Source organism: Polypterus senegalus, chromosome 1 (genome assembly GCF_016835505.1).
Source record: "Polypterus senegalus isolate Bchr_013 chromosome 1, ASM1683550v1, whole genome shotgun sequence".
Lineage (NCBI taxonomy): Eukaryota > Metazoa > Chordata > Cladistia > Polypteriformes > Polypteridae > Polypterus > Polypterus senegalus.
The window spans coordinates 110,680,209-110,707,802 of NC_053154.1; the positions used below are offsets into that span (position 1 = coordinate 110,680,209).

Below are 27,594 nucleotides of genomic sequence, written 5' to 3' on the forward strand. Positions count from 1 at the left end.
CAGATGTAATAATCTTAGTTTGACGGTCACATATTTAAGTTGTGCCCTAAGCTCTGATCGACCTCCTGCAGATTGTTTCGAAGTCGGGGTAGCACTGCTGGTCGGGGTCTGTCGGCTTTTTTTCCTGTTTAACTAGTTTAACGCCAATGATTCCATGCTGTTCAGAAAGAAACGAATACTTGTTGCCGGGTTAAACTGCATGCATTCTTTGCTGGCGGTCCATACGCTTGCACTCCAGACTGAAACGCGAGGGCAAAAGAATTACCCACTCAAACTGTAGTATGGTACTAATGCGTGTGTCTGAAGATCGCAGAAGGTATTGTCCGGTGCTGATGTTTTAATCATCAATTATAATCGATTTACCTTTTTTATAATAAACATTGATTGCCATATGTTATGTTTTATGAAAATTGTGTTACAAAATGGTAGGGAGGGTGGTTAATTCGGAGTATGTATTGGCGTTATATGACTCCAGCTGAGCGATCACCCCAGATCTGCAAGGACCGTCAACCCAGACCCAAATCCTTAACCCAGTCATTTACCGAACCCTACGTAAACCATTCTACCAGCTGCATCGTGGAAGCCCCTGGAGTCAAGGCGGAGTGCGTCTGTTCTTAGTAAGGTCCTCACACCCACACATCTGGGACTCAAATGACCCTAACGGTCACACTAGTCAGACTCCTCTTGTGATAAGAAAGCATTGCTTAAGTTAACAGTATCGTAATTTGACGGTAGTCTCTGCAATGAAGCAGCTGTGCTAGTCACCACGCCACTCTGTCGCTCTGAAATCCAATATTTTAAATCATTGTTATTTCAAAGTTGTGAACACAATCGTAATAATAAACAATACAACTTAAGCCAAGAATGCTTCAACGGTAACCGCAGATTAGATGGCAAATTCCAGCAAATCTAAGCAGTATGAGACTGATTTGAAAACGACAGATCGCTGAACCATTTATATACTAAATAAATACATAAAAATTGACATAACTGTTGGATTAGGTTTGGCGTATTATTCATAACACATTCTAATTTCACAAATTATGGCCCGGGACCAACTCGAGAAGGGAGGCCACTCTTCCACTGGGCACACATACACACAGAACCATTTATGAGCCGAACAATGCGTCTTTGGCATAGGAATATAAATGATCATTATTGAAGTAAAATAATATGAACACGACGAGCAAATAAATAGAAATTGTGCCCAAAAGGGTCTTTGGTCAGGAACCAGGATCCAAATGTTGCGAATTGGTCCGTGAATTACAATTAATTCAAGGCAGTTAAAAACACAATGTGTAATAACCATTACATTTTAAACTTTACAGTTGTATCAACGGATTGGTATTTTAGATTCATCTGAAGTCCATTTCAACCTTAATGACTCTTTTCATTACAGGAACTTGGTGTGCTTGAGATTGTCCAGACAGCAGAAGACACAAAGTATGGATTAGCCCAGTGGTTCTCAACCTATGGGGCGGGACCCCCTTAGGGGGGCGTGAAGTAACAAAAAGGGGTGCGCGAAGATGTGAAAAAAAAACAAGAATCAAAAATATGAAAAAAAACATCTGTTGAAACCAAAACAAATTAAATTAAACTAGATTCTGATACTAGAACAATAAATATAGAGTTAGATAAATGTCGATAAAAGTTAAGTAGGTATAATGAAATATGCATCTACATTTCAAAAAAAAGTTAGGGGGGGCGCGATTAAAACTGTTATGAAAACTTGGGTTGCAAATACTTAAAAGTTGAGAAACGCAGGATTAGCCAGACCTGAAAATGATCCTAATCTCTTGCAAGGCATACTGCAATACCTACAAACTGGACTGAATTAAAGTTGCCATTCATCCAACTATCCATTTCCTAAATGGAATTTTTGATGAAAATAGTGCTAACAAGTTATTGATTTTATATTGGAGTGAATGTTAATTTACTACACTTGGTACTTCCCAGAATTGAATTAAGTGGGTTTGAGAATGTTAGATTGTACTTAGAATGCAGTAGTGGCAAAATCCAGTTTAGGACAGCTCATGATCAGATTACCTATTTACTATGCGACTGTTTAACCTAAAAACATTCCTGTTCATTTGTAAAATAATTATCTCTTTAATGGTCCATTGAACTTTTCATTTAAGTAAAGTCGTTCAGGAGCCACCTGTACTGACATACTATGAAACAGAGTGCTAGCAATGCAAATACCTGTTAGAGCTACTTATGCACATATGTGTGTTATTTAGCACCACTTAGCTTTAATTATAATGGGTAAACTTTTACTACATCTTATTCTTTACCTTTGTGAAAACCTACATGTCAGCACTATTCCATCATTCACCTGCTGACATCATTATATGTAGCATAGTATCTCTTACAAAGTTCTCTTTTTCTTTTCTGTTAGTCAATGATTTCTCTTTTCTCTTTCAAACACACGAAGATATCATTTAAATGTTAATGATGACAGTGTTCTCTATTGTAGTCACAACTAATAAACCTCTGTTTCATTTTGTTGTTGCTTTATGCCCATCTGTGGCAAACAGAAGAGGCCATAAAGGATGTGGATGTAAACACTTAAAAAAATGTGAAAGTTTTTCACACTGTTGCTCTGCGTTTTCTGTAAGCAGCACTCAGTTCATCTTTGATTCATGCCCTGTAGCAAAGTTGATAGTCCTTCCCATTAGTCATGCTAACATGAGTCTAATGTAGTAGCATTGCATTAGCATACCTGCTTTTGCATACACTATTACTTCAATATTTCACTCAAGTCAGTAAGTTCAGAAGCTTGTAAGAAAGGTTTAAAACAATAAAGCATTACAGAGCAGAACACAGAGAATGTATAATTGCTCATTAAAATTAAAAATCTGTATTCTATAATTTATCACAAAATGCAATATCTAGATGTGACTATCCACTATATAATAAAACACCAAGGTCTGGGTGGCCAGTCCTTCAGAGCAATCTGATTGGTCAGTTTGGCTTTGGTGATGCAATGAAAGAGGAAATGCAAATGGAAGAAGCATGAGGAAGAGTAAAGCCACACACTGAGAGAGTCGCCTTCAAAGATGGAAAGTATAAAACTGCATAGGAGGCGAGAAAGACACCTTGAAAATAATAGCAGAGTCTGAGAATCAGGCTTCATGGGAACATGCTCAAGAAAGGGAGTGCCGGAAGACTGAGCTTCACACTCATGTGAATACAGAGGAAGGGTGCTGAAAGTACATGTAGGACAACAGATAGCAAATATTTGTAAATATTTTTTAATTATTCCATTACTTGTCCTTGACAAGTAACTGTATAATATAATATAATATAATATAATATAATATAATATAATATAATATAATATAATATAATATAATATAATATAATATAATATAATATATAGGCTGACACAGTAGTAGTGCTGCTGCCTCACAACAAGTTGGCTGGAGTTCACATCTGAGGCACTCCCAGTGTGAAGCTTGCATGTTTTCCCCATGTCCACTTGTGTTTCCTCCGGGTTTCCTTCAACAGTTCACAGACATGCTAGTTAGATAAACTGGCATTGTTAAATTGGCCCTGGTGTCTATGTGTTCACCCTGCAATGGACTCCTGCCCTGTCCAGGGATTGCTCCTGCCTTGTGGTTTCTGCTGGCTGGGATAGGATCCTGCAACCCCTCTCAAGAAAAAGTGGGTTAGAAAATAGATAGAATTTATATAATATAATACAGTTTACATACTTGATTTGTAAAGTTGATTATGATGGAACTTATTGTGATGGGAACTATATAAACTAGGACTTGACAGTATCTTCCCATCTCAATGTAAGTTCAGGCTGAGAGGGATCTTTTCCCCTGTGGTAAACTGATAGTGTCATTTATATTGAATGAAATAACATTTTGTTTTTTGGGCATACTAACTATACTTGCAGCAATGCAAAATAATACATACATTTTTATAAAATATTGCAGACATTCATTTTGATAGGCCCATGTATAATGAACTGCTCTCTGTGATATATGTGAACAACAACATAATGCTAAGGTAAACCATTTTTTATCCTGTACATCATTAGCTTTCCATAAATAGTATTATTATATTAATTCATTCATTTTCTATGCATATTACACCATGTTTATGGTTGCCTGGAGTTATGATTTGTCCCAACAACAAATGGCACACGATATAAACAGTTTTGGACACTTTGGGATTCAATAGATGAACACGTTAAGTTTAGAAGTTTAGAGGTGGCACTAACTGTAACTGACCTGGAGAACATGCAAACTCCACATAGAATGCACATCAGATGGGAACTGAAGCACAGTTCATGTGATCAGAGATAGCAGTGTTATATGCTGCACCACCATTCCACCATAATCATATATCATCAACAATATCAGCATAAGAAAGAAGTGGGTTTAAATACGAATGATAATGTTAAAACATTGTATTTGAAGAAGAAGCTTTCCAAAAATGTCGCTGTTAATTCTTTTAAATAAGTCTTGGCATGTGCTTCACAAATGTAATTGTCCAGTTACATTTTCCTTAGCAAAAAAACTCTTATTGGACAATACCACTATGGCCATTTGTAAAATGCTAATACTTTTCAGAGCTTTTTTTATTTAGCTTGTGATAAACTTAACTTTAATACTTTTCGGATGTTAACGGAAAAAACAGAGTGACCAACTTCATCTGTGGGAGAGTTCAGTGTGTTTTGTGATAAAATCTGTGTTGAACATGATGAACTCTCAAAACAAGCGTTTAGGCTAAACCACCCAGAAAAGACTTTGCACTCTGTGCAACATGCCTCTGCCATTTATTGCAGAATATCGTGCAAAAGGAATTACAAAGACCAGTTGGCTAAACACAAACATGTCTTCGTTTTTTTTCGCTTTACATGGTATCCCAAAACTGTTGATTGTTTCAGAATAGTAAAGATATATTTTAGCAAAATTAAAAAAAAATTTGAAAATCCCATGCAGAAAACCAAAATGCTCAGATTCACAAGTGAAATAAAAACAGTAGACCTAATATATTTGTTTCACCATTGGGAGCTGCACTCAGAGAAAACTGAGCTTGTCTTATCCTGAAAGAACCCATATGCCAATCCTGCGGCTATAAATGTATTGAATTACCTCACAACAAACAACAATAAATAAAAAATGAGCAAGCTGTTAGTGAAAGTTTCCATTAAGCTATGAAAGTAAAATAAGAAATTGAATTACAGTTAGTGAAAATTTCCATTAAGCTATGAAAATAAAATAAGAAATTGAATTACACTGGACAGATTGCTTTTTTCTTTTTTGTCTGAATGTCTATTTTCCGGACCTACTTTTTCAGGCACAGATTCCTGAGACATCACAGCTGGAAGCAGCAGCTTCAAGGCAACTCCAGCCAATCACAGGGAAAAAAACCAGGCATGCTTACTCACTTTGAGCCAATTGAAGTTGTCACTAAAGCTAACATGTGCATCTCTGGGAGAAACTAGAGAACAGAGGAGGACCAAGCAGGTATGGTAAGAATATGCAAACTCCACACAGACAGTTTACCAGTCTGGAAAGTTAAATCCAGTTTTACTGACACTATGGGATAGCAGAGCTAACCTCTGTGAGTGCACCCCATTGTTTGCAATGAGGTTAGATTGATAACACATTAACTGAATATTGTATCCCAGCCATTTCTGGCTGCAGAGTGGCCTCACAGACTCAATCTCCAGAGTCTGAATCCAGCACTCAGACATTGTTAATGTAAAATGTGTCTGTGTTGTTTGTCTCCTGGTCCTCTGGTGTTCCTCCCACATTCCCAGAGACATACTGGTTAGAGTGACTGGCTGTTCAGCATTAGCTCTGTGTGACAGTGACTGTGTGTGATGGGGTAATAATAATAATACATTACATTTATATAGCGCTTTTCTCAGTACTCAAAGCAGTATCCACACAGGGAGGAACCGTGAAGCAAACCCACAATCTTCCACAGTCTCCTTACTGTAAAGCAGCAGCACTACCACTGCGCCACCTATGTGCCACTACCACTGTGCCTTGTCTAGGGATGTTTCCTGTTTTGCATGTAGTGGTACTGCGATAGGCTCTGCCCCATAACAGCCTTGACTTGGATTAAGTGGAATTGAGAATGTCATGTTATTTATTGATTGGGCACAGGATAGGCATTTTTCTCCTTTTTTTTTTTTTGATTTCCAAGCACTGAATCTTAACATCAGCATTCACTTTCTCTGTATAATAATAAGAAACCGACACTGGGATAAGAATCAGAGACTAAAATAAGGATAAAAAGAGTTTTATAACTGTATAAACAAATAAATTATTACATACAAACATCATTAAATAAATAAATAAATAAGCCAAAAGGTTCCAAAAAGTGAAATCATTTCATAATCAAAAAGTTATTGATTACTAACATTTGAAAAATCAGCAGCACTCTTAAAATAATACAGAGGGAGAAAATGGGCAAAATCGGATTCTCTGTCCTCTTTTATCTTTATTATATGCAGTCATCAATTTACTCTACATTTTAAAAAACAAAAGCTAAACATATCAAACAACTTTAAAACTGAATCTTACTGGTAGTCTAAGGACCTGCAGGTAATCTAAGGCTTAAGCATTTTACCATTATAAAAATGAATGTTTATTAGTGAAAATGTGCAGGGTGCGGTTTATCTAACACAGAACAGGATCACAGGCAAGAAAACCACATTCACAACTGCAAATACAGAAAACGTGAGAACAGAAGAATGTATGACTGAAAAAATATTCACATTTATGCAAGTGCAGAGGCATGGGGTTGAAATTTATGTTGAATCCTGCTACTGTTTTCACCTTTAGTACATCAGAACCTGGGCTTTCAATCCCATGTGGAGGAGGAGAGCACAAGACGCAAAGTGATTTGCTCATTTAAGGTCAAGCGGTGAGTCTATGGCCAGGCTTGAATTTAAAATGACTACTTTACCATTTTGAGCCCTTTTTTTGTAATCCATATGGGACACTTTAAGGCTTTTTCATATGAGAAATTTTAGCCAGGAGATCATGAAATTTAAATCTGCCTTTTCAGTAGCTGCATAATTCCAAATCCTTGACAGTATGGAGTAGTTGAAGAAATGGTGAGCATTTAAGTCTTTGTAAAAGACAAAGCACCAGCATAGCTCTGAGCTGACTGCATTGCACCCAACAATGTGAGGTGAACAGCTGCAAAGTTTTCTTGAGATGCAGCATTGCCTGATGTCATATTCTACAGTCATTTTCTAGAAAATCAAACTGAAATATTGATGGATAGTTTGCATATGCAGGGAAGACACGTGAGAGAAATTTTGATGGGTCCTCTCATGTTTATGGTAGCAGGTTGCCATAGAGACATAAAATAACACTGAGTAATAAGGGCGCTTTCCACAATTTCATATGATTTTTGAAGTTAATCTCAAAATACTAACACTATACATTTCACATTTGTGCCTGACTGTTTCTACTCTTTGTCATGTAACACAACTACAGTAAGACAGCAGTTACACATCACTGTTTACAAGCCAAACCACTGAGGGGAAGATTTCAAAAGCGCAGTGGTACTAGACAGAGGTGCTCAGTTACTTTTCTTTCCGTCTTTCATTGTGAAACGCGCAGGTGCTTTGCATAAATGTGTAGATGACGTCATATGCGAGTACGGGCCATTGAATCGGTTACACCAAGCGCAACATATGGCTCATTCTGTAGACGCTTTACTAGTATTCAATCGGAGAAAAAAACAATTGTTTATACATAAGATATGCAGTAAATGGTAAAAACAAGTCAGTAAAAGTCTTTTCAGGCGTCTTATAGCAACTCTGCCGCATCAACAATCGCCATCAAAATCTACATATAATAGCTGCAATAATAAATGTTGCTTGTATTCACATCTTGGAAAAAAAACGACCAAGAGCTCTTTTAAGTGCAAACATATTAAGGACAGAAAAGGGTCCAAAGTGAATGCAGTCGCCATCACAACCTATGTTTTCAAGTAAAAAACGTAAAAGTAACAAAATGTCATTGACTCCTTTATGTGCAGACAATATATGGACAAAATCCGCCTAAATTAAATGCGTTAATAACAAATCGACTGCGCCTATCGTGTCATTCTGTTTAATGCAGTTTTTAAAGGAAACAATGTAGATTTGCAGGCAGGAAATCTCTTAAAACGCCAAATGCCGTGAAAATGTCTAATAGAACGATCCTCGCTTTTCCAATAAACTGCGGCAATGTTAAACCAATCTCTCAAAATTGTTTTTGTTCCCAAGCGCTTTAACGTGTTGTAAATAACTGAGTTAAAATGACGCATGTCAGTAGTCCAAAGTGATTGTTTTCGCCTAGGTTGTTGGTAACAATAGGTTACCCTAATTTTAGTGGCACTCTGCGCTCCTATACCTTCTCCGTTTTTAAGCAAATACCACCTAAGCAAACCTAACACTATTGATATTTAAAACTGTATAAAGATTGTAAACAGTCTAAAAAAAACGGGGTTGGTAAAATCAGGAAAAAAGAAATGAACCCTGCAGAGACAAGGCGGGGAGCTAGAATGCCCCGCTCGGTCTGTCTGTCAGTCATTCCATATTAAGCTCAAGTGCCCCTCCTGTTTGCGGACGCTCTGCCGCCGTCCGGTCGGTACTTGAGCCAGCAAATGACCCACGTGACAACCACAGAAAACATGGCTAAAATGCTGGCCACAGACAAGCAGACAGGTCCCACGGGTGAGGGGGGGTTGTTGTAGTTGTGCACAAAGATCAGGCCCGTGAAGAGCAACACGATCATGGAGAGGAAGGAGAAAATGACGCAGACGCAGGCCGCTGTGAGAGCGGCTCGCTTGCAGTTCTGGCAGCTCTCGTAGCGCGTCGAATGTGCCCTGCTGCTACTGTTGCCGCTGCCACCGCCACCACCTCCTCCAGTACTGTTGTTGCCACCTCCCCCGCTGATGTGCGCTGGGGTGGCCGCCGACGCCTCCTCTGGCAACGCTGGGGAAGCCGGGTGGCGCGGGTGGGGAGGGTCTTGGGGTAATGGATCCGCTTCTATGTACGAAGGGAAAGCCTCAGTCACCTTGGTGTTGTTGGGCAGATTGTGGATCCGGTACTCTGGAACGGGGGTTCGGTGTCGGCAGATCGGACAGCCGATGCGCCATGGCCGCTCCTCCCGGTGGTGCAGGGTGGTCAGGCACTCCTCGCAGAAGGTGTGCAGACACTCCAGGATCTTTGGAGCGCGGCGATCCAGGTCAAAGTAATTGTAGCAGATCTTGCATTCGTATTCCTCGTAAGGGGCTGCTTCCGCAGCTTCCACAGTGCTGGTGTTCGCCCCTGCCATGACATGTTTTGGTCCTCGGAAAAAGACCTTGCGATTCGCATACAATCACAATTTCTTTATGGTTGTTTATGTACGGTCTTCTGTGCTGGATCCCATGATCTTCCTTGCGCTGCCCTCTGCCTGGCTGTTTTGATCTCGCTTGTTAAATATTAAACCGCGTCTCCTTGCACGCCTGGAACGGAAACCCAGTGATGTAATGTCGGCGATTTATGTGCCCGGTGTATTAACGTATAAAGAGACGAAATAATCCCATTGAGCTGCAGCCGTAGAACGGGGCAGAGGCGTCGCTATCTCTCCGCCGTCGCCTCTCTTTACGAGAGCTTTTTTGTTAGAGACAGAAGGATTATGATGCTCAGCGCTGATACCCCCAAACAGCATTGCGATGGGAGACAAAGACGCGGTTTCCTCTCTCTACGTTTAACGTAATGAGTATGCTGTTCCTGCATATGATTTGTCCACAGTTAATGATAATAATAACTCTTAATGCTTTCATCTGAGTCAATAAAGTTTATTTCAGTATTTATTAAGCCATTGATTGTATACAACAGTTCTATGCTCCTTTGTTATGGACGTGATTCGTTATTGAAAAAAGAAAACGTCATTAATAATTGTCTTAAGAAATTTGGGAGGTACTGTTCAATCGCATTAAGGAAAATTGCACCTAATTGAGTGTCTGTTTTATAGAGATAGTTTAGAATCTTTGCGTGTTTCATAATGAGCAACACATACTGAAGAATGACATTACATTTTTGTGGTGATAATTGTGTTCTTGTTTCATTGGCAGCGATTTTAAAACATTTGATGAAGCAGTCTACACGCTCTAGTAGGATTGATTTACATTAATTTGTCATTCGCCCTATAATGAAACATACAAAAATATTAAAAATATCTTCCAGGCGAATAGGTTTTTCAGTGTATTCATATAATTCAGACAATCCAGAATTGCTCGGTTTTATCGTGGGGATACAGTATAATTAATTACGTATGGGTTTGTAAATAGAATAGCTTGTCTTCACTGAGTCTAAGGTGGGGAGCTGTCAGTTAAATAGGGAATATTAAAGCTCATTGATTTTTGGGCTATACACAAACAAATTGTAGTTGAATATGGCTTTATGCAATTTTACAATCACTATTTATTATATGTATTGAATAGTAGTAAAAGTAATTTGCAAATAAATTCCATAATGAGACTTTAGAAACAGTAGTATGACCTGAATACATTAATATCTATCTATCTATCTATCTATCTATCTATCTATCTATCTATCTATCTACTATAAACAGCACATTCTCAAACTTGCTTGATCAAATCATGGCTAGTCTGTACAATGCACTGTATATTTACACACACACACACATACACAGAGACCAGTATTTAAAAGTTTCAAATTACCCAGGCATTTTATTGTTTGTGATAGAAATTAATAGCTTTTGGTCAAGGTACTATTAAAATGATTTAAAACATTGGCTTTTAGAATAATATAAAATATAGAAATTACAAATTTTAAATGCTGCTTGAAATGACTGCTTTATGTTTATTATTCACATGAATGAACACCCCCATTTTTTGGAGTAATGAACTTTACAAATGCCAGTACCTTGCCACACAAGGAAATTTTTGCTTTATTGAACAGAATAACATGTTTCATCTGCTCTGTCAAACTTACAAAGGATTCTCTATTACATATTAGCATTTAAACATTTTATTTTATAAATAAGCATGAGGTAAGGGAGTTTACCATCAGGACACTAGAGTAATGGCTGCTGAATTTGGGGCTTTGCTTTCATATGTGAAATTATATAATTATTATAAATTGTAAATCAGTCCTTTGCAACAAATATCTTTGCAGTATTTTAAAATGAACATAATGATACCTTGATAAGATAGTATCAAAATTATTAACCTTTTCAGGTGATACCAAACTTTTGAACACTAAAATGTGTGTGTGTGTGTTTGTGTGTACTACATTTTAAAAATGAAGCCTCAAATAGCTAAAATCCTAAGATGCTGAGATTTCTTAGAAACACAATACAGTTAAAGCCAACATAGTTTTGACAAACTGAGGCATTAAAGCTGAAATAATGTGCCTCAGTTTTATACAAGTGCATTTCGTTTATGTGTAGGCGTGTGTTATGTAATGAATGCATTTCATTTCTTGAACATGATTTCCTTTTAAACTTAGCCATACATATGAGTTCTATATATTATGCAGAATTCTTTCAGGTTGTATACACATGAAATATACCTGCACACACACACACAAAAACACAGAGCCTAACAAGTTTAACTATGCAGACACTTTATAAAATGAACAAGTAAGGCAATGGAGATAATCTATGTCTTTCTGCATAGTTTATAGGTTTCCTGCCTTTGCAGATGACAACATCTTGTTTCAGTCACTACTTCAACTCATCTCTTTACTGTACAATCAATAATATGCTATCTTTAGTTCCTAGGGTAGATAATATGCCTGAAAATAAATTTTTGGTTAGAAGATCATCCATCCATCCATTATCCAACCCGCTATATCCTAACTACAGGGTCACGGGGGTCTGCTGGAGCCAATCCCAGCCAACACAGGGCACAAGGCAGGAAACAAACACTGGGCAGGGCACCAGCCCACCACAGGGTGCGCACACACACACCAAGCACAATTTAGAATCGCCAATGCACCTAACCTTCACGTCTTTGGAAGGAAACGGGAGTACTCAGAGGAAACCCACGCAGACACAGAGAGAACATGCAAACTCCACACAAGGTGGACCCGGGAAGCAAACCCAGGTCTCCTAACTGCAAGGCAGCAGTGCTACCCATTGCGCCACCGTGCCGCCCTGGTTAGAAGACTTTCAAAAAAATTAAGTTTCCATGGAGTACTGCTTCCATGTTGTTCCAGTCATTACTCCACTGCCAATATGAGTCCTTCTAGTAGTTTATAACTCTCCTGAGCAACCTCAGTTAAATAAATATCCATTGCCAGGCTGCTCTCTTTAGAATTTACATCAAGGGAGTAAGAGATTCTGCATTACATTTAACAGATTCAGGTGATGCAGACTGCAGGGTAGAAACAATGACAAGATTTTGTATGAATTGAATAACTGTTCATGTGCATTCTTGTTAGACCTTAGAAAGGTGATCTATCTTTCTTATCATAGCTTTCATAGACAATGAATCAATATGATTGTTTATTGTTCTTGTAGTCGCAATCATACATACAGGTTAAGCAGTAATCTTTCCAGTGTCCTTTCATTACAACACCTTTGTTTTGAATCTGTAGAGATCAATGTACAAATATTACTTCTGCTTTGATTAAGTGCATGTAGAGAGAAAGTAATCAGTCACTTGTCTTTATTCATAGATGTTGCCAGTTGAGGGGACCTGGGCATTTCAGGTTTGAACCACAAAATCTTCTGAAATGTTTTAAAATAGTTCATTGGTCACTCCAATTACAATTCAGACACTTTCTATCATCTTGCAGAAATAAACCTTGGCTGCTACAGTTAGATTATACGTGTTAATGGAGAATGAAAGATCCATCCCTTTTGGTATTGTATATTATAACATGAACATGGAAATCAAACAGGTGGAGTCTTTGGGGCTTCTCCAGTAAATGTGGGCCATGTCTCTTGATAATAACATTGTCTAGTGACAGATACCTTTTTTTGCAAATTAACTAAATATGAGGTTATGTAAAAGCTGTCTATATTGCAAAGGAAATGATTATACATGGAGTTCCTCCCATAGCTCTGGTATATTAAATAACTGGCCACAAATAGGATAGTATTGCACATCCTTTCAGATATGTGATCATGAATGGGGAGGTATTATTTTTCCTGCGCTTTCCTTGCTTTGGGTAGAATATCTAATAATCAAGCAGAGTTGCATTCTGTTTCCTTTGTGGTCTTATTAGGTTGATGTTGAGGTCCAATTTCTGGTTACAGCTGAGTCAAAATAGCCAGTCTTATACGCTGTACAAACACACACACAGAGCTTCAACTCCCATCATTAAATCTGCTGATGACACCAACGTTTGTTTATATATATATATATATATATATATTGTGGAAACCGTACCCCCAACACAGACAGACCGACACCAGGATGTATAAAACACGCTCCTTTATTTATTTTTCTTTACTGCACCACAATGCCTTCTCTCACCAACTCTTTCCTTTCTTCTTCTTCTTTCTCTTCTTCTTTCCCTCTTTCTTTCTCTCTCTTTCTCTTTGACCTCCTCCTCCTCACAAGCTTCGTCTCCTTCCTCCCAACTCTGGCTCTCTGTTTGGAAGGAGGCGGCCCCTTTTATCAGGACCCGGATGAGCCCCAGGTGCTCCCCTTGATGTCACTTCCTGGTGTGGCGGAAGTGTCAGGAAAGCCCCTGGAAGCACTCCGGTCTTCTTGGAACTGTTTCCGGGAGCACTTCCTGGTGTGGCGGAAATGCTGCCATCCAGGGCTCCCCAACTGACCGGGCGCCCCCTGGCGGTGGCCACGTCCTCTCATGGGCATCCCAGCTCCATCTCTGTGGCCCCCAAATAGACCCGGGCGGCTGCCCTCTCGTGGCCGAGGAGAAGTATTGTCCCCGTACATCTGTGACAATATATATATATATATATTGTCACGCACAAGTGTTTGGGGACCCGGTGTGCTTCGGAACACGTCCCGCGAGGGTCGACGGCGGTGTACTAACCTGTCTTTCCTTCCTTCCTTAGAAAGACCGAAACGCCACAGCCGTAAACAATGCCCGGACGGCAACAGGAAGCACACACTTCCAGGTCTATTCTATCCCTCTGTTGACCCTTGATGACGTCACACTCCCAGAATCACAACTATCCCAGCATTCCTCACATCAATGTCCGGTCCGCCTCTATAAAATGTCTGTCTTTTCTCCCTTCAGTGTCTTTTGAGTTTTGTATGAAACGACTGACGAGATTTTTGTTGCAGTATACTGGGCTAAAAACCCCAAACCTTGAACGATTCTTTTGTCTTTTTTTATAGTGGCATAGTCGGCAGGTTTAACAAGGGTCCGAATAATGACAGAAGGACAGGACCTGAATGCAGTCCTCAACACATTGGTCGCAGAGCTCCAGGCTGTCAAGGTGGAACAGGCCTCATCCAAGGCGGTGCTCGTGGAGACTAATAGGCAGCTGGCGTCTGCGGAAACAATAAGGCTGGAGCCCCCTAAGCCTTTACCCCCTCCGATGCTAGCTCTCACTGGGGAGGATGATATAGAGTCTTACCTCTCCATATTTGAGAGAACGACAACCCAACACCAGTGGTCGCGGGCGGAGTGGGTGTCCATTTTGGCCCCGTACCTAAAGGGGCCTGCGCAACGGGCGTATCTTGACCTCCCTGAGGAGGAAGCCGCCCAATATGACCTCATGAAGGCTGAGATTTATCAGCGATACAGGGTGACCTCCAGCCAACAGGCACGCGTCTGGCGTTACTGGCGCTTTAACCCCACACTACCGGCTAGAGCCCAGGCGTTTGAATACTGGGGCAAGCTCGGGCGCTGGCTACAGCCAGATAAAAACCAGGCTCACCAGGTGGTGGAGCAAGTGTCGTGCGAGGGTCTGATTTACGCGATGCCAGACTATCTCGCCCAACAGGTCCGGAGGCACCCGTTTACAGATATGAACGGCCTTCTGGAGGTTCTGGAGAGACAACTGGCGGTGACCCAACTCGGGGGGACTGAGAGCTCGGCGCGCGGGTCTCGGCAGGGGTGGGTCATTGTCTCCGATCCCACTCGCCGCGCTGCGGAGGCTCCGGTCAAGCCGAAGGAAAGAAGGCTCGCGCTGCCGCACTGCTTCAAGTGCGGTGAGCCGGGACATCTGCTGCCAGCCTGCCCTCTCAACCAGGAGCCTATGGACTGCAGCTGGGCGAAGGGCGCGGTCACAAATACGGGAGTGGTGTTGTTAAACGGGCACTCGGTGGTGGCAATGTTTGATTCCAGGAGTAACATAACCATTGTTGCTCGCCGTTACATCCTACCGCGACAGTGGCTCACTCAATATATGGGCGTAAGGTGTTTGTACGGGAAGACCAGAACTTACAGGTCCGCGAGGTGCTTTATCGCTTGGGAAGGGGCTCTGAAACAGCTGGTGGTCGCTGTGAGGCCGGAACCCCCCTTCCCAGTCATCTTGGGATGAGACTGGTTGGACAGTAAAAGCGGTGGGACCGTCGCCACTCCTGTTCCCAGGCTAGGTCTGGTGGTAGAGGGTCAGGGGCCCCTCCCCGCTGTTCCCACGCTGTGCACATTGCAATTGTTGATGACGTAGGGGGGTCGGGGGAGCCCTCCTCAGTGCCAGACCTCGACCCGGAAGCCCTCCCGGCTGCGGCTCCGGAGCTGGAGGGCGCTCCCATGGCCCCACTTGCAGATGTTCTCGCCGGCTTGGACACACAGTACCGGTCCACGCCGGCGTCCTTTAAGCGTGAACAGTAGAACGATGATTCCTTGAAGTTTGCCAGGAATGCTATCGTCTCCAGTGATGACATATCATCCATGGCTTCCACACCACACGGGACCTACTTTGTGCTTGAAAATGATCTACTTTATCGGGTTGCTGAGCACGAAGGCAAGGTGTGGAAGTTGTTGCTAGTGCCGCAAACTTACCGGCGGGAGGTTTGCGAGCTAGCTCACGCCCATCTCCTAGGTGCCCATCTGGGAACCGAGAAAACATTAGAGAGGATAAAGCTCCGGTTTTATTGGCCCAGGATCAATGAGGAGGTCCGCCATTTCTGTCAGTCCTGCCCAGTCTGTCAGCTACGTCAGATTCCCCGAAGGGACCGTGCTCCTCTGATCCTGATTCCCCTGATAGATATCCCTTTTGAGCGGATCGGTGTTGATCTGGTTGGCCACCTGAAGCCTTCCATGCGTGGTCACAAATATATTTTGGTGATGATTGACTACGCAACCCGATACCCCAAAGCAGTCCCCCTGCGAACTTCTAATACTAAAAACATCGCACGGGAATTAGTAGCCCTATTGTCCCGAGTGGGCATACCCAAAGAAGTCCTCACAGTCCTCGTATATGTTCAGGGAGGTTGCCAAACTACTCCAGATTAAGCATCTCAAGGCATCCATCTATCATTCCCAGACGGATGGACTAGTTGAACGCTTCAACCAAACACTGAAGCAGATGCTCCGCAAGGTGGTCAGCGCGGACGGTAGGAACTGGGACCAGCTTTTACCCTTCATGCTTTTCGCTTATAGGGAAGTGCCACAAGCCTCCACAGGGTTCTCCCCTTTTGAGTTGTTATATGGACGACAACCCCAGGGCTTATTGGATGTGCTCAAAGAAGGATGGGAAGGGGAGGCACTTCCCTCAACCAACCTCCTAGAATATATCGCGCACTTACGCAATAGATTGACTAAAATCCGACCCTTACTTAAGGATCATATGTCCAAGGCTCAAGCAGCACAGGTCCGGAATTACAACAGAAACACCTCTCTGCGCGAGTTTCACCCTGGCAACCGCGTGATGGTGCTCGTGCCCACCTCCCACTCGAAACTCTTTGCTCATTGGCTAGTGAAAGAAGTGAAAGAGAGAAAAGGACTCGTGGACTATTTGGTGAGTCAACCAAATCGTCGACCAAGTGAGAGAGTATACCACATTAACCTCCTGAAGTCGTGGAGAGACAGGGAGAACTCTCCGCCCCACTCTTTCCCTTTACTCAGAAAAAAAAACCCTTAACTTCGGTCCTGATTTGTCACCCCACCAATGACAGGAGCTTGAAAGTGCAATCCTGTCTGTCCCGGAGGTGGTCAGCGAAGCACCTGGCCAGACCTCGCTGATTAAGCATGACATTGTGACCGACCCGGGGGTGGTTGTCAGGGAACGACCCTACCGCCTCCCTGAGGCAAAACGCGCTGAGGTGGAGCCAGAGGTCCAAAGGATGCTCGACTTAGACATCATTGAGGAGAGCCATAGCCCTTGGTCTAGTCCTATCGTCCTTGTATCCAAACCGGACGGGTCGTGGAGGTTCTGCAATGACTTCAGACGTCTTAATCAGGTCTCGAAGTTCGACGCATACCCCATGCCCCGGGTGGATGAGCTCTTAGAGAGACTAGGGACGACCCGCTATCTGACCACTCTTGACATGACAAAGGGGTATTGGCAAATTCCCCTAACGGCATCCGCCAGGGAAAAAACTGCCTTTAGCACCCCTAGTAGTCACTGGCACTACAAGGTACTCCCATTCGAGCTGCACGGGGCGCTGGCGACCTTCCAACGTCTGGTAGATAAAGTGCTACGGCCCCATCAGTCCTACTGTGCTGCCTACCTGGATGACATCGTCATCTATTCCAGCACCTGGGTGGAACATGTCGTGCAGGTTTATACGGTTCTCCTGATGCTAGTGAAAGCCAGACTTCGCATCAATCCCCGTAAGTGTTACTTTGGGGATGAGCAAAACCCATTATTTAGGCTAATTAGTGGGTGGAGGGCTGGTAAGGCCACAGTGTACCAAAGTAAAAGACATCCTGGAATGGCCCCATCCGATGGTCAAGAAGCAGGTGCAAGCCTTCCAGGGGTTAGCAGGCTACTACCGCTGGTTTGTGCCTCGCTTCTCCGAGCGAGCATCACCCTTGACGAACTTGACAAAGAAAAGGGCCCCTTTACATGTGGTGTGGACCGATGACATGGAGCAGGCATTCAGTGACTTGAAACGGGCCCTTACTTCGGCACCGGTGTTAAGGACGCCTAATTTCTCGGTTCCTTTTATTTTCCAGACCGATGCTTCGGACACAGGTCTGGGTGCTGTGCTGAGCCAAAGCATTGATGGTGTCGAACATCCTGTGATATACCTGAGCCGGAAACTGCTGGACCGGGAGACAAGGTATGGAGCGGTGGAGCGGGAGGTCCTGGCCATCAAGTGGGCGGTGACGCACCTGTGGTACTACCTGCTGGGCCGGGAATTCACCCTGGTGATGGACCACGCTGCCCTCCAGTGGATGGCTCTTCTTCGGGTTTCGAATCCCCGGGTCACCAGGTGGTTTTTGGACCCGCAGCCGTTCAAGTTCACCGTCATTTATCGCCGGGGCACCCTGAAGGCCAACGCTGATCTTGCGTGCACAACCTCTCGGTTCGGGTACCCTAACCTGATGGGTCTGGGCTAACAGGGGGGTCCTGTCACGCACGAGTGTTTGGGGAACAGCGGATTGACCCGATTTGCTTCGTAACACGTCCCGTGAGGGGTCGACGGCGGTGTACTAACCTTTCTTTCCTTCCTTTCTTAGAAAGACCGAAACGCCACAGCCGTAAACAACGCCCGGACGGCAATAGGAAGCACACACTTCCGGGTCTATTCTATCCCTCTGTGGACCCTTGATGACGTCACACTCCCAGAATCCATCACAACTATCCCAGCATTCCTCACATCAATGTCCGGTCCGTCTTTTCTCCCTTCAGTGTCTTTTGAGTATTGTATGAAACGACTGACGAGATTTTTGTTGCAGTATACGGGGCTAAAAACCCCAAACCTTGAACGATTCTTTTGTCTTCCATCCATCCATTTTCCAACCCGCTGAATCCAAACACAGGGTCACGGGGGTCTGCTGGAGCCAATCCCAGCCAACATAGGGCACAAGGCAGGAACCAATCCCCGGGCAGGGTGCCAACCCACCACAGGACACACACAAACACACCCACACACCAAGCACAATTTAGAATCGTCAATCCACCAAACCTGCATGTCTTTGGACTGTGGGAGAAAACCGGAGCGACCGGAGGAAACCCACGCAGACACGGGGAGAACATGCAAACTCCACGCAGGGAGGACCCGGGAAGCAAACCCAGGTCTCCTAACTGCGAGGCAGCAGTGCTACCCACTGCGCCACCGTGCCACCCTTCTTTTGTCTTTATTTACAATATATATATACAGTATACTAGTAATATATATATATATTGTATATAGTATATATATAGTTGTATATTGTGTATGTATATATTATATATATATATTGTAGATGCCACAGGGACTGGACAGGCATGCCAGCCAAAAGAAGGGATGGTTCCTTACCTGGACAGGAGGCTCCTAACAGGCAAAAGGGCATCCCAGCAGGGAAGGAAAAAGGGATCAGACCCAGAAGGAAGGACCGGAAGAGATGGACAGACGTCCTAGTGGGAAGCCAGCAGGGCATGCCAGGAAATGTAGTCCAGCAGGGCAGTCCTGCTTGGGTCACTGGGTGCTATGAGAGGGTGCTGCAGCAAAACAAGCTCCCTATTATAATGGACTTCCATGTGACCAGAAGTGCTTCCATCGGACAATTGCCTTGGCACCAGAAGTACTCCCAGGTCGGTAATAGAAGGAACTTACAAAATCCCAAATTACGTTTCAACTCAGTTAGGGCCCATAGGAATATTTTACTGCTCAATGGTTGATCTTTGATTGCTCATGAAACTTAAAAGAGATTCTCAATTATGTTTCATTTAAGAATCAACTTTGTCGCAAATGTGTCTCCTAAAATTCCTTAGCTTTAGACAACAAGAAGACATGAGGTACAACTGAGGTAAAAGGAGTCAAAATTGAGAATTTGGTTTGAAAAGCATGTTTTGTGAGATCTTTTTCTAGTCTTGTTTTAATCTCTGTCAAGAATTCATATTTTTAGTTATTACCGGACTGATGCCTTTATCCAGGAGACTTATAACATTTTAGATATGACTGATTACATTTTGTTTGCTAATTGAAGCACAGGCAGGTGAAGTGACTTGTGCATGGTTGCACAGTGTTGTCAGTAGTGGGATTTGAAGCCCAAAGTCTTAACCACACTGCCCGCCTGGTCTTCCAGAATAAGTCTGATCGAATTGGAGCATATCAATTTAAATTAGAGCAACAATGGTATATTTCAGAAGTAAGGACTACAGCTTTGTAATCATAGTAGTGTTTTATTGCTACGATTCATACAGTTCACCATATATTACTGAACAAACAATGCAAATACTTTGAAATTACAAGACATTACTTAGATCTGAGCCCATTGTGTGACATTTCTGAGATCTCCGCTGAAACTCAAGAGGAGACCCTTGTGGGAATACCAGGGTATTTTTTCTTAGGAGAACAATCTGAGAAGCATGAGACAAAAGACACTGTCTCCATTGGATTTCTTTCTGACATCATTGTTGTCAAGGAGAAACCAAAAAGATTTTAAGGAGAACTCTGTTTGAGTTTTTATTCCTATGGGTGTGTAAATACCTTTTTGGTTTTTTTTTTGTTTTTTTTTTTTGACTATTGCTTTACTAAACTTTGGCCATGATTTCAATTACTTATTGTTCTTTGATATTTTGGTATTAATGATGTTCAAGCTTAAGCCCTGCCTTTTTATTTGACTATGCATTCATCTCCTGGTTGGCCAGAACACTAACTTAAATCATTGTTTCTCTTTACAAGAATGTTTCACAGAACCAAGGCTATTCAATGGTCACTACCTGAAATGTGAAGGTACATTAATAGAGACTGATGAAATAACTGAAAAGAGATCTCTGAAAAATAGTCATAGTTGATTTCATACATCACCTTAAAGTAAAACAGTCATGAAACTACAGTGTATTTTGTGAAATTATATTAAATGGAATAGAACTGAACCAATATATAAGTAAAAAGAGCTGACATGATGGAATATCTCAGATTTCAAGTTTGCCTTTTAATAAACAGATGATCTCTGATGGACTGAATAACTTTCTTTGGGAGAGATCTTTCATTTCTGAATACAGCATTAAGCTGTTATATTTCCTTTTCATTGAGCATTAATAAATAATATATCAAAAATACATTATTTTTAAAAATGAAGAGCAGATAAATATTATACTTTTTAGAAATTCATTTTACAGTATTATACAGTAGTAGCAAGAGCAGGTCATTTATCATAATCCATATATAAACGGATGAATATTTACTATTATTTGGGAAAAAAGTTTAAATAAGTTGCTTTGTTTTACTTTTTCCTCTGTCTTCTACATCTGATTCTCATATTTCAGGGAAAGTTAGTGGTAGACTTCATAATCTTAAATATATCATTTTCTTGCATCATTAAGATTTATGATATCAGATCTCATCCGTGGTTCTCAGAAAAACAATTAATTTATGCTATAATATAATGTGTTTGCAATATTTTATAATGTTCATGTATAGTAGAAGACTGCATAAAATATACAACAATTATATTTATAAGAGGTATATTTCATAAAGAGCTTCAACCTATCACTTTTTCTCTACAAATACATAAAGTTTAAGATAGTAAAGTGGAAAGAGATCAACATATTGTTTAATGTGGTATGTGTGAAAATATTATCCTATCACATAGCTGATAACAAACGGTAGAAGAGCTTTCATTAGACTGTCATATTAACACAAAAACAAAAATGTGTGTTTTATAGAGTGCCTTTCTATAGTAAATACCATCCTAAGTGCTTTATAAGTACAAAAAAGTACAATAGTGCAATAATACAACAGTACACTTGTTTGTATTTTATTTATTTATTTATTTACTTACTTACTTATTTGTAGTTATTGGAGCTGTGTAAAGTTAAGTGGTTTGCTGGGTGTCACAAAGGAAGTAAGAGCTGGGAGCTTTGGATCTTAAAGTTCAATATCTTACCCACTAGGCCACATTTCCTTCCTTATTTGTTTTGTATACACAAGCTTATTAGCATTTCATTTTACTTTATTTTAGTGCCATAGGGTACACTATTCCTATGATAGGGGTCTCTGTTCACAATAAGAGCAAGAGTGAAAGCAGCAGCATGATGTTAATTTGTACTCAGGCTAGTATCTGGCGTAGGATCTGAGGAGTCACCAGAAGGTACACAACTGTCTTTCTTCATGATGTGCATTGAGACAGATAAAAGAAAGATTTGCATGCATTTGAGCTAAGTCGTGGTAATCCACTATTAACTGGTAGCCTGAATGCTGCATAAAACACTAGGTGAGGGTTAACAGAGAAATGTAAAGTTACAAGAGAGCCTGAAAGGGTTGAACCTGCATCAAAAAAGAAAAGTGCTCCACAGACATCTTTATCTAGGAGGATTCAACACAAGGAGGTGTGATGGCATAGGCAGAAATGTCTTTCCAGGACTTAACTGTACTCTTTCTGGTTTGCAGCTTGAAAGTTCTGAGAAGAGATACCATATTCCTGTTTGACATTTGTAGTATAGGCCGCTCCCAAGTTTCTTGGGCTACCAAATTATTTGAAGTTATTGTATGTAGAGATCAGGAATGCAAAGGAAGGAGAACTACATACCAGCGTATGTTTAAAAGAAATAACTTGTGAATTCTGACATTTCACCCATTTACTAGCATCAAACACTGACATCTGACAGTTTCCTAAAAGTTGCCAATTTCTTTTGCAGACAATAGTACTCTGATGGCCAGTATAAAGGAAAGAGAATGAGGGAGATATTTTACCTTAAAATATATCAAGCTGGTTTAACTTGAGTTAAATTAAAAATTCAAAGATATAATAGGCTGCCATCCTGAGCCACAAAAGGTTAAATAAGTGGCTTGGCACCACATCTTTGTTATTGTGTTGAACATCCAGCCTGAAGCTCATTGATGTTGTATGAGTGTTGAGTTTATTAATGAAATGAATGATTTTAGTACTCAAGCAATGCCAGTAATTGCCTTCAACGGTGTAAAGCTGGCTGTAAACCCAGCATGGATGGCTACAATGTTAAAGGTTCATTTGTGTCAGCTAGAACTCGACAGGTTTATATCTAAAGGACAGTGCTCAGTGTCTTATATTCTTCGATAACATTCTCATATGATCCTATTTTCAGATTCCAAAGCACAACCACCATTTTAAATCGATAAATCAGGAATCCTATAGGCAGTTAATTGTATGTGTTTGAAAGTAGTTTCTTTGTCTTACATGGGTCTAAATGAACAAAATAATAATACAGTAATAATAATAATAATAATAATAATAATAATAATAATAATAATAATAATAATAATAATAATAATAATAATAATAATTAAGATTGAAATTCAGAAGACACAATGAAATCCCAAATACCTCCTGTTTTGTATTCAAGAATTGGTTACCTTATTCAAACCTTCCCTTTGGCTTTTAGTTAGATAACGTCTTACATTCTGTAGTGGGGAAACACATCTAGAGAAGTACTTTTTCAAGGGATACAAATCAAATGCTTACCTACTGACATGTATATGAAGATCTCTTATAATGTAAGTTACATATCTCACAGATGGTAGAAGGCAAAAGAGGGGAAGCCTATATTTTATGTAAAAACAGGTCATATTAAGGCAAGGTGAATAAATCCTAGTTATTTTAACAACGGGATGATACTGGGTGGTTGTATATCTATCATCCCAGTATCTTCCTTATAGGCACAGCAAAAACACCTACACTGTAAAAAAAAATACAGTAAAATACATTATATTAACCATATATTTTCTCAGTACAAAACTTTAGTGTAATAAATAGTTAAAATAATGATATTAAACAGATACATTTGGTAAATTTACACTTAAGCAGCAGTTTAGCTTTCAATATCAATCAATAATTTCAATGTGCAAGGCTATTTTATGAATAAGTTGCATTGCCATAAACTCATCATGGTGAAGAATTCTAAATTTGCTTAAAGTTAATACATTTGTTGTAGAGAACACCCCTTCAAATATTTCCTTATAACCCACATATTTTTCCACTGTGAAAAACAAAAATGTAATGATGGTTAGCAAAACAATTTTACAGTGTGTTCTGAAAGTTTTTTGTGGTTATATAAACTGATTTCTATTGAATTATTTTCAATATACTGGTGAAACGGTAGCACACCGGATATCACAATAGCAGTGTTTCCATCTCTGCTGGATGAATTGCATTTTTTATAACAATGGACATATCCAATGAGTAATATAACTGTTGATGAGTTTTATATGTTAGTACATTCAAATGTTGTTGTTAATCTCATACAGATAAATTAACTTTGTATTTTAGGTATAACTTAATAATTATATCTGTTTAGTTTGAGTTGTTTTGATTCAACATCATTGTAAGATGTAATTTAAAACCAGAATAAAACAGTTCAATTTAATATTAATGAGATGTACTGAGACAAATCATGCACTAGTCCAGGGGTCGCCAGCTCCGTTCCTGAAGGACCACTGTGGCTGCAGGTTTTTATTCTAGTACTTTTCTTAATGAGTGATCTGTTTTTGCTGCTAATTAACTTCTTTTTAACTAATTTTAATTTACTTGCTCTTGAAGACTCAGACCCCTTAATTATTTCTTTTTCCTTAATTAGCAGCCAAATAATAATGAGATAGAAAATGCACCAAAACAACTGGTGTCCATCACACAATATCTGAAAATAAAGAAAGGTGAAGGTTTTAGGAATGTCAATCTGCTCAGGTCCACAAAACATTTTATCAGTGCTAGAAAAGAGAAAATCAACAGTTTTGTAAATGTCTGGTAATGTACCACGAGAGCAGCAACAAGCCACAGAATTAAAGATTGGGTTTAATTAATGACAAGAATCAGCACCTCATTAAGCATCTGGTTGGAGTGAAATTGGTTGGAGTTTGAGGCCGTGACTTAGTGGGTCTTCTGTTGGCTCACTCATTTTACAGTTAGAAATGAAAACCTGCAGCCACGGCGGTCCTCCAGGAATGGAGTTGGCGACCCCTGCACTAGTCTATGCTTCTCAAAGTTCTTTAACAGTTAAATAATTGACAGCTCATCCACACAGCTACACATTTTACTTTGTGCTAATGGGAGGTTATTCACTGGGGTGCCACTGGACATTTTATAATTTGAAACTTTATGTTTTACTGTTGTGGAGTGGTTGGGATAACAATGGGTAAAAGCCATAATATCACTCATAATACAATTCATAAAATGAAAAGCATGATCCTATACTGCTATTTTTAATGTAGTAAGGTACAGTGAGGAGGTGTATCGAAATAATAATTTATGGTGGGAAAGGGGTGTGGCAAGAATACCAGAAATGAGAAAACATTATTTGCGGTGCTGAAAGAGACATTTTACAAGATTCTTGGTGAGCAACCATTTTTCATAAAACACAATGTCAATAGAATTTGCCAGTGGTGAGCCACATTAAAGACAAGTATCTTGGTTGTCTTCTTTACTGTAATTCATCTAGTGTAGAGGTGAATTAAAAACTGCATGACTGTATTGTCACAATGTAGACTATATAATGTGCATCACCAGAACCTACTACATAGATATTTATTGATGATGAAGAAGAAGCTTATATCTCCAAAACAAAGAAGGATATTCAGCCAGGAAAACTAAAAGGAACATAACTAGCCTGGAACTAGGAGTGCCATCTGAGCAATGAGTATGTCTTAGACCAAAGAAGGTTGGTGGCTTGAACCAAAGACTTTCATGAAGCAGGTAAACTGCACTAGTGTGTTTTAGGACATGGAAGAAAAGTCTTTGGCATCTGCCTAGAGAGAATTTCTGCTAAGAGGCGGCAGTCTCATGTTGCATGGTCAGTGTCTTACAAACATGACAGGGTTTCGTGTACAGCATAATGCAGATGAAAACTGAGCCATAAAGCAAATCATGCTATTTCTACTACCCTATTAGATAGTGTTGGGATACCTAGGTGATATTTTTGGCATCCTACCATTTATTGCACAAGTAGGCAGTTCAGAAGCACTGATGTTTGTGAATTCCTTAAAATTCCTTTTAACAATCAGTATACATTAAGATCAGCAGATACAATTTACCATTATTTTACCTAGAATATCAGTTAATTAAGCATACACTATAATCAGTACAAATCTCATCATTGATTTTTCTCAAAAGTGCTTTGGTTAAGAGATACACTTATAATTACATTCTTATGGAAATCCATTGCAAGCAAAAAGATCCAATAAAAATTCCCTGGGTGAAAATCAGGCAAGTTATCTCCTGAAGTGCTCTGGTCCTGATGTCTCTGTCATTTCCCAGATAAGCACTAAAATCTCTCAGCAGAACTATAAAATCTGTTAATGTTACCATTTCTAGAGCCATAAGCTCATATTTTTAAAAGGGCTTCAATAGAAAGAAAGTTGAGCAGTTTAATAGTTTTTAGATGCACATACAGAAACAATAGCCGGACTTTAATTGTGTATCCAAGGTAAACTGCAATAAGTCAGCTTTTTTCTCCCTGACACAAATACCATGTGCACAGTCAGATGCTTGTGACTATGCCCACACTTTCTCAGAACCTCTCCCGTTAGATAACTTCAGGATAGGAGAGGGAGATCATGCCAAATATATAAGAATGGTTTTGTAGCTAATGATTCCTGCAGTAGTGACTCTTACTATACATAGTTTCACCAACCATGTGCACACGTTTTCCCTGATAGTATAATTTCTTACAATCAGGTTGTCATTTCCATGACCTAGTTAATGTAAATCATCGACACACCGCTGTCATCATAAGCTTCACTCTTTGTCTTGCAGTTTGTGAGCCTTCAGATTGAGCACCCAGCCACTACTTACCTAACAGTAAATATCCAGAGGGGATCCTGAGATTTCCTATTCCAGATTAAATTCACTTTGATTTAATTAGGATCATCACGAGACTCAAATTTTGATTTGCTCATTGTCTGGCACAGTCTTATTAATAATCACACCTGAATAACAAGAATTAAAACAACATAACTCATGGGACTTCTGGGAAACAAAAGCATCCCAACAGACCAAGGCTACGATCCTTGGAAGTTATTTTGCAAAGCTAGTGTAAAGAAATAAAATTTATTTAGGATCATGTAAAATGAACAAAGAGTTTTGTTGGAAGAATCCATGCAATTAAATGGTCCAAATAATTAAATAAGGGAAAAAAAATGCCTGAAATATCCCCAAGACAAGATTAAAAGGTAAAGTGGAAGCAATGAGTTGAATACATCATTCTCATATCAACAATCATGTATTTTCACTTTTTAATTTAGTGTCAAATCAGTCTCGTGGCACACTAAGTAATCAGTGCAAGATATTCTCTTACCTTTAGGTTATAGTCTATTATGAGGATGAAACACAAGGCAGTTTAAAAATCACTAGTTATTCACCATTTACTAAAGATATAGAAGCAACAAATACACATTTGGAGGCAAATAAGCACCCATCTGCTGTCCCTATATGATAACTATAGTAGCAGCACAAAATCATAAAAATAAAACACTTTTTACCTCAAATTCACTGTTATAGGACCACCACCATTTCCCCAACAACAAATCTCACATTTACAATCTAAAACATCTCAAACTCACAGGCCAATAGTTAATAGAATACATTGACATACATTTTTTCTAAACATTTGACAT

At 40.2% G+C, this 27,594-nt stretch overlaps 2 protein-coding genes across 2 annotated transcripts in view; both read right to left on the minus strand.

Annotated features, from left to right (window-relative positions):
- Positions 1 to 27,594, minus strand: part of pax3b (paired box 3b) — a 107,133-nt gene that overhangs the window by 69,118 nt on the left and 10,421 nt on the right. The gene's annotated exons all lie outside the window — the stretch shown is intronic.
- LOC120531005 (E3 ubiquitin-protein ligase rnf152) lies at positions 6,255 to 9,717 on the minus strand. Its single transcript, XM_039755907.1, has one exon. It carries the CDS (start codon positions 9,306 to 9,308, stop codon positions 8,574 to 8,576), a length of 735 nt encoding a protein of 244 aa, XP_039611841.1. The 5' UTR covers positions 9,309 to 9,717; the 3' UTR covers positions 6,255 to 8,573.

What these genes read in the sequence shown, in the direction of transcription:
- LOC120531005 (XM_039755907.1), bottom strand. Translation starts at nt 9,308, where the DNA reads ATGGCAGGGGCGAACACCAGCACTGTGGAAGCTGCGGAAGCAGCCCCT.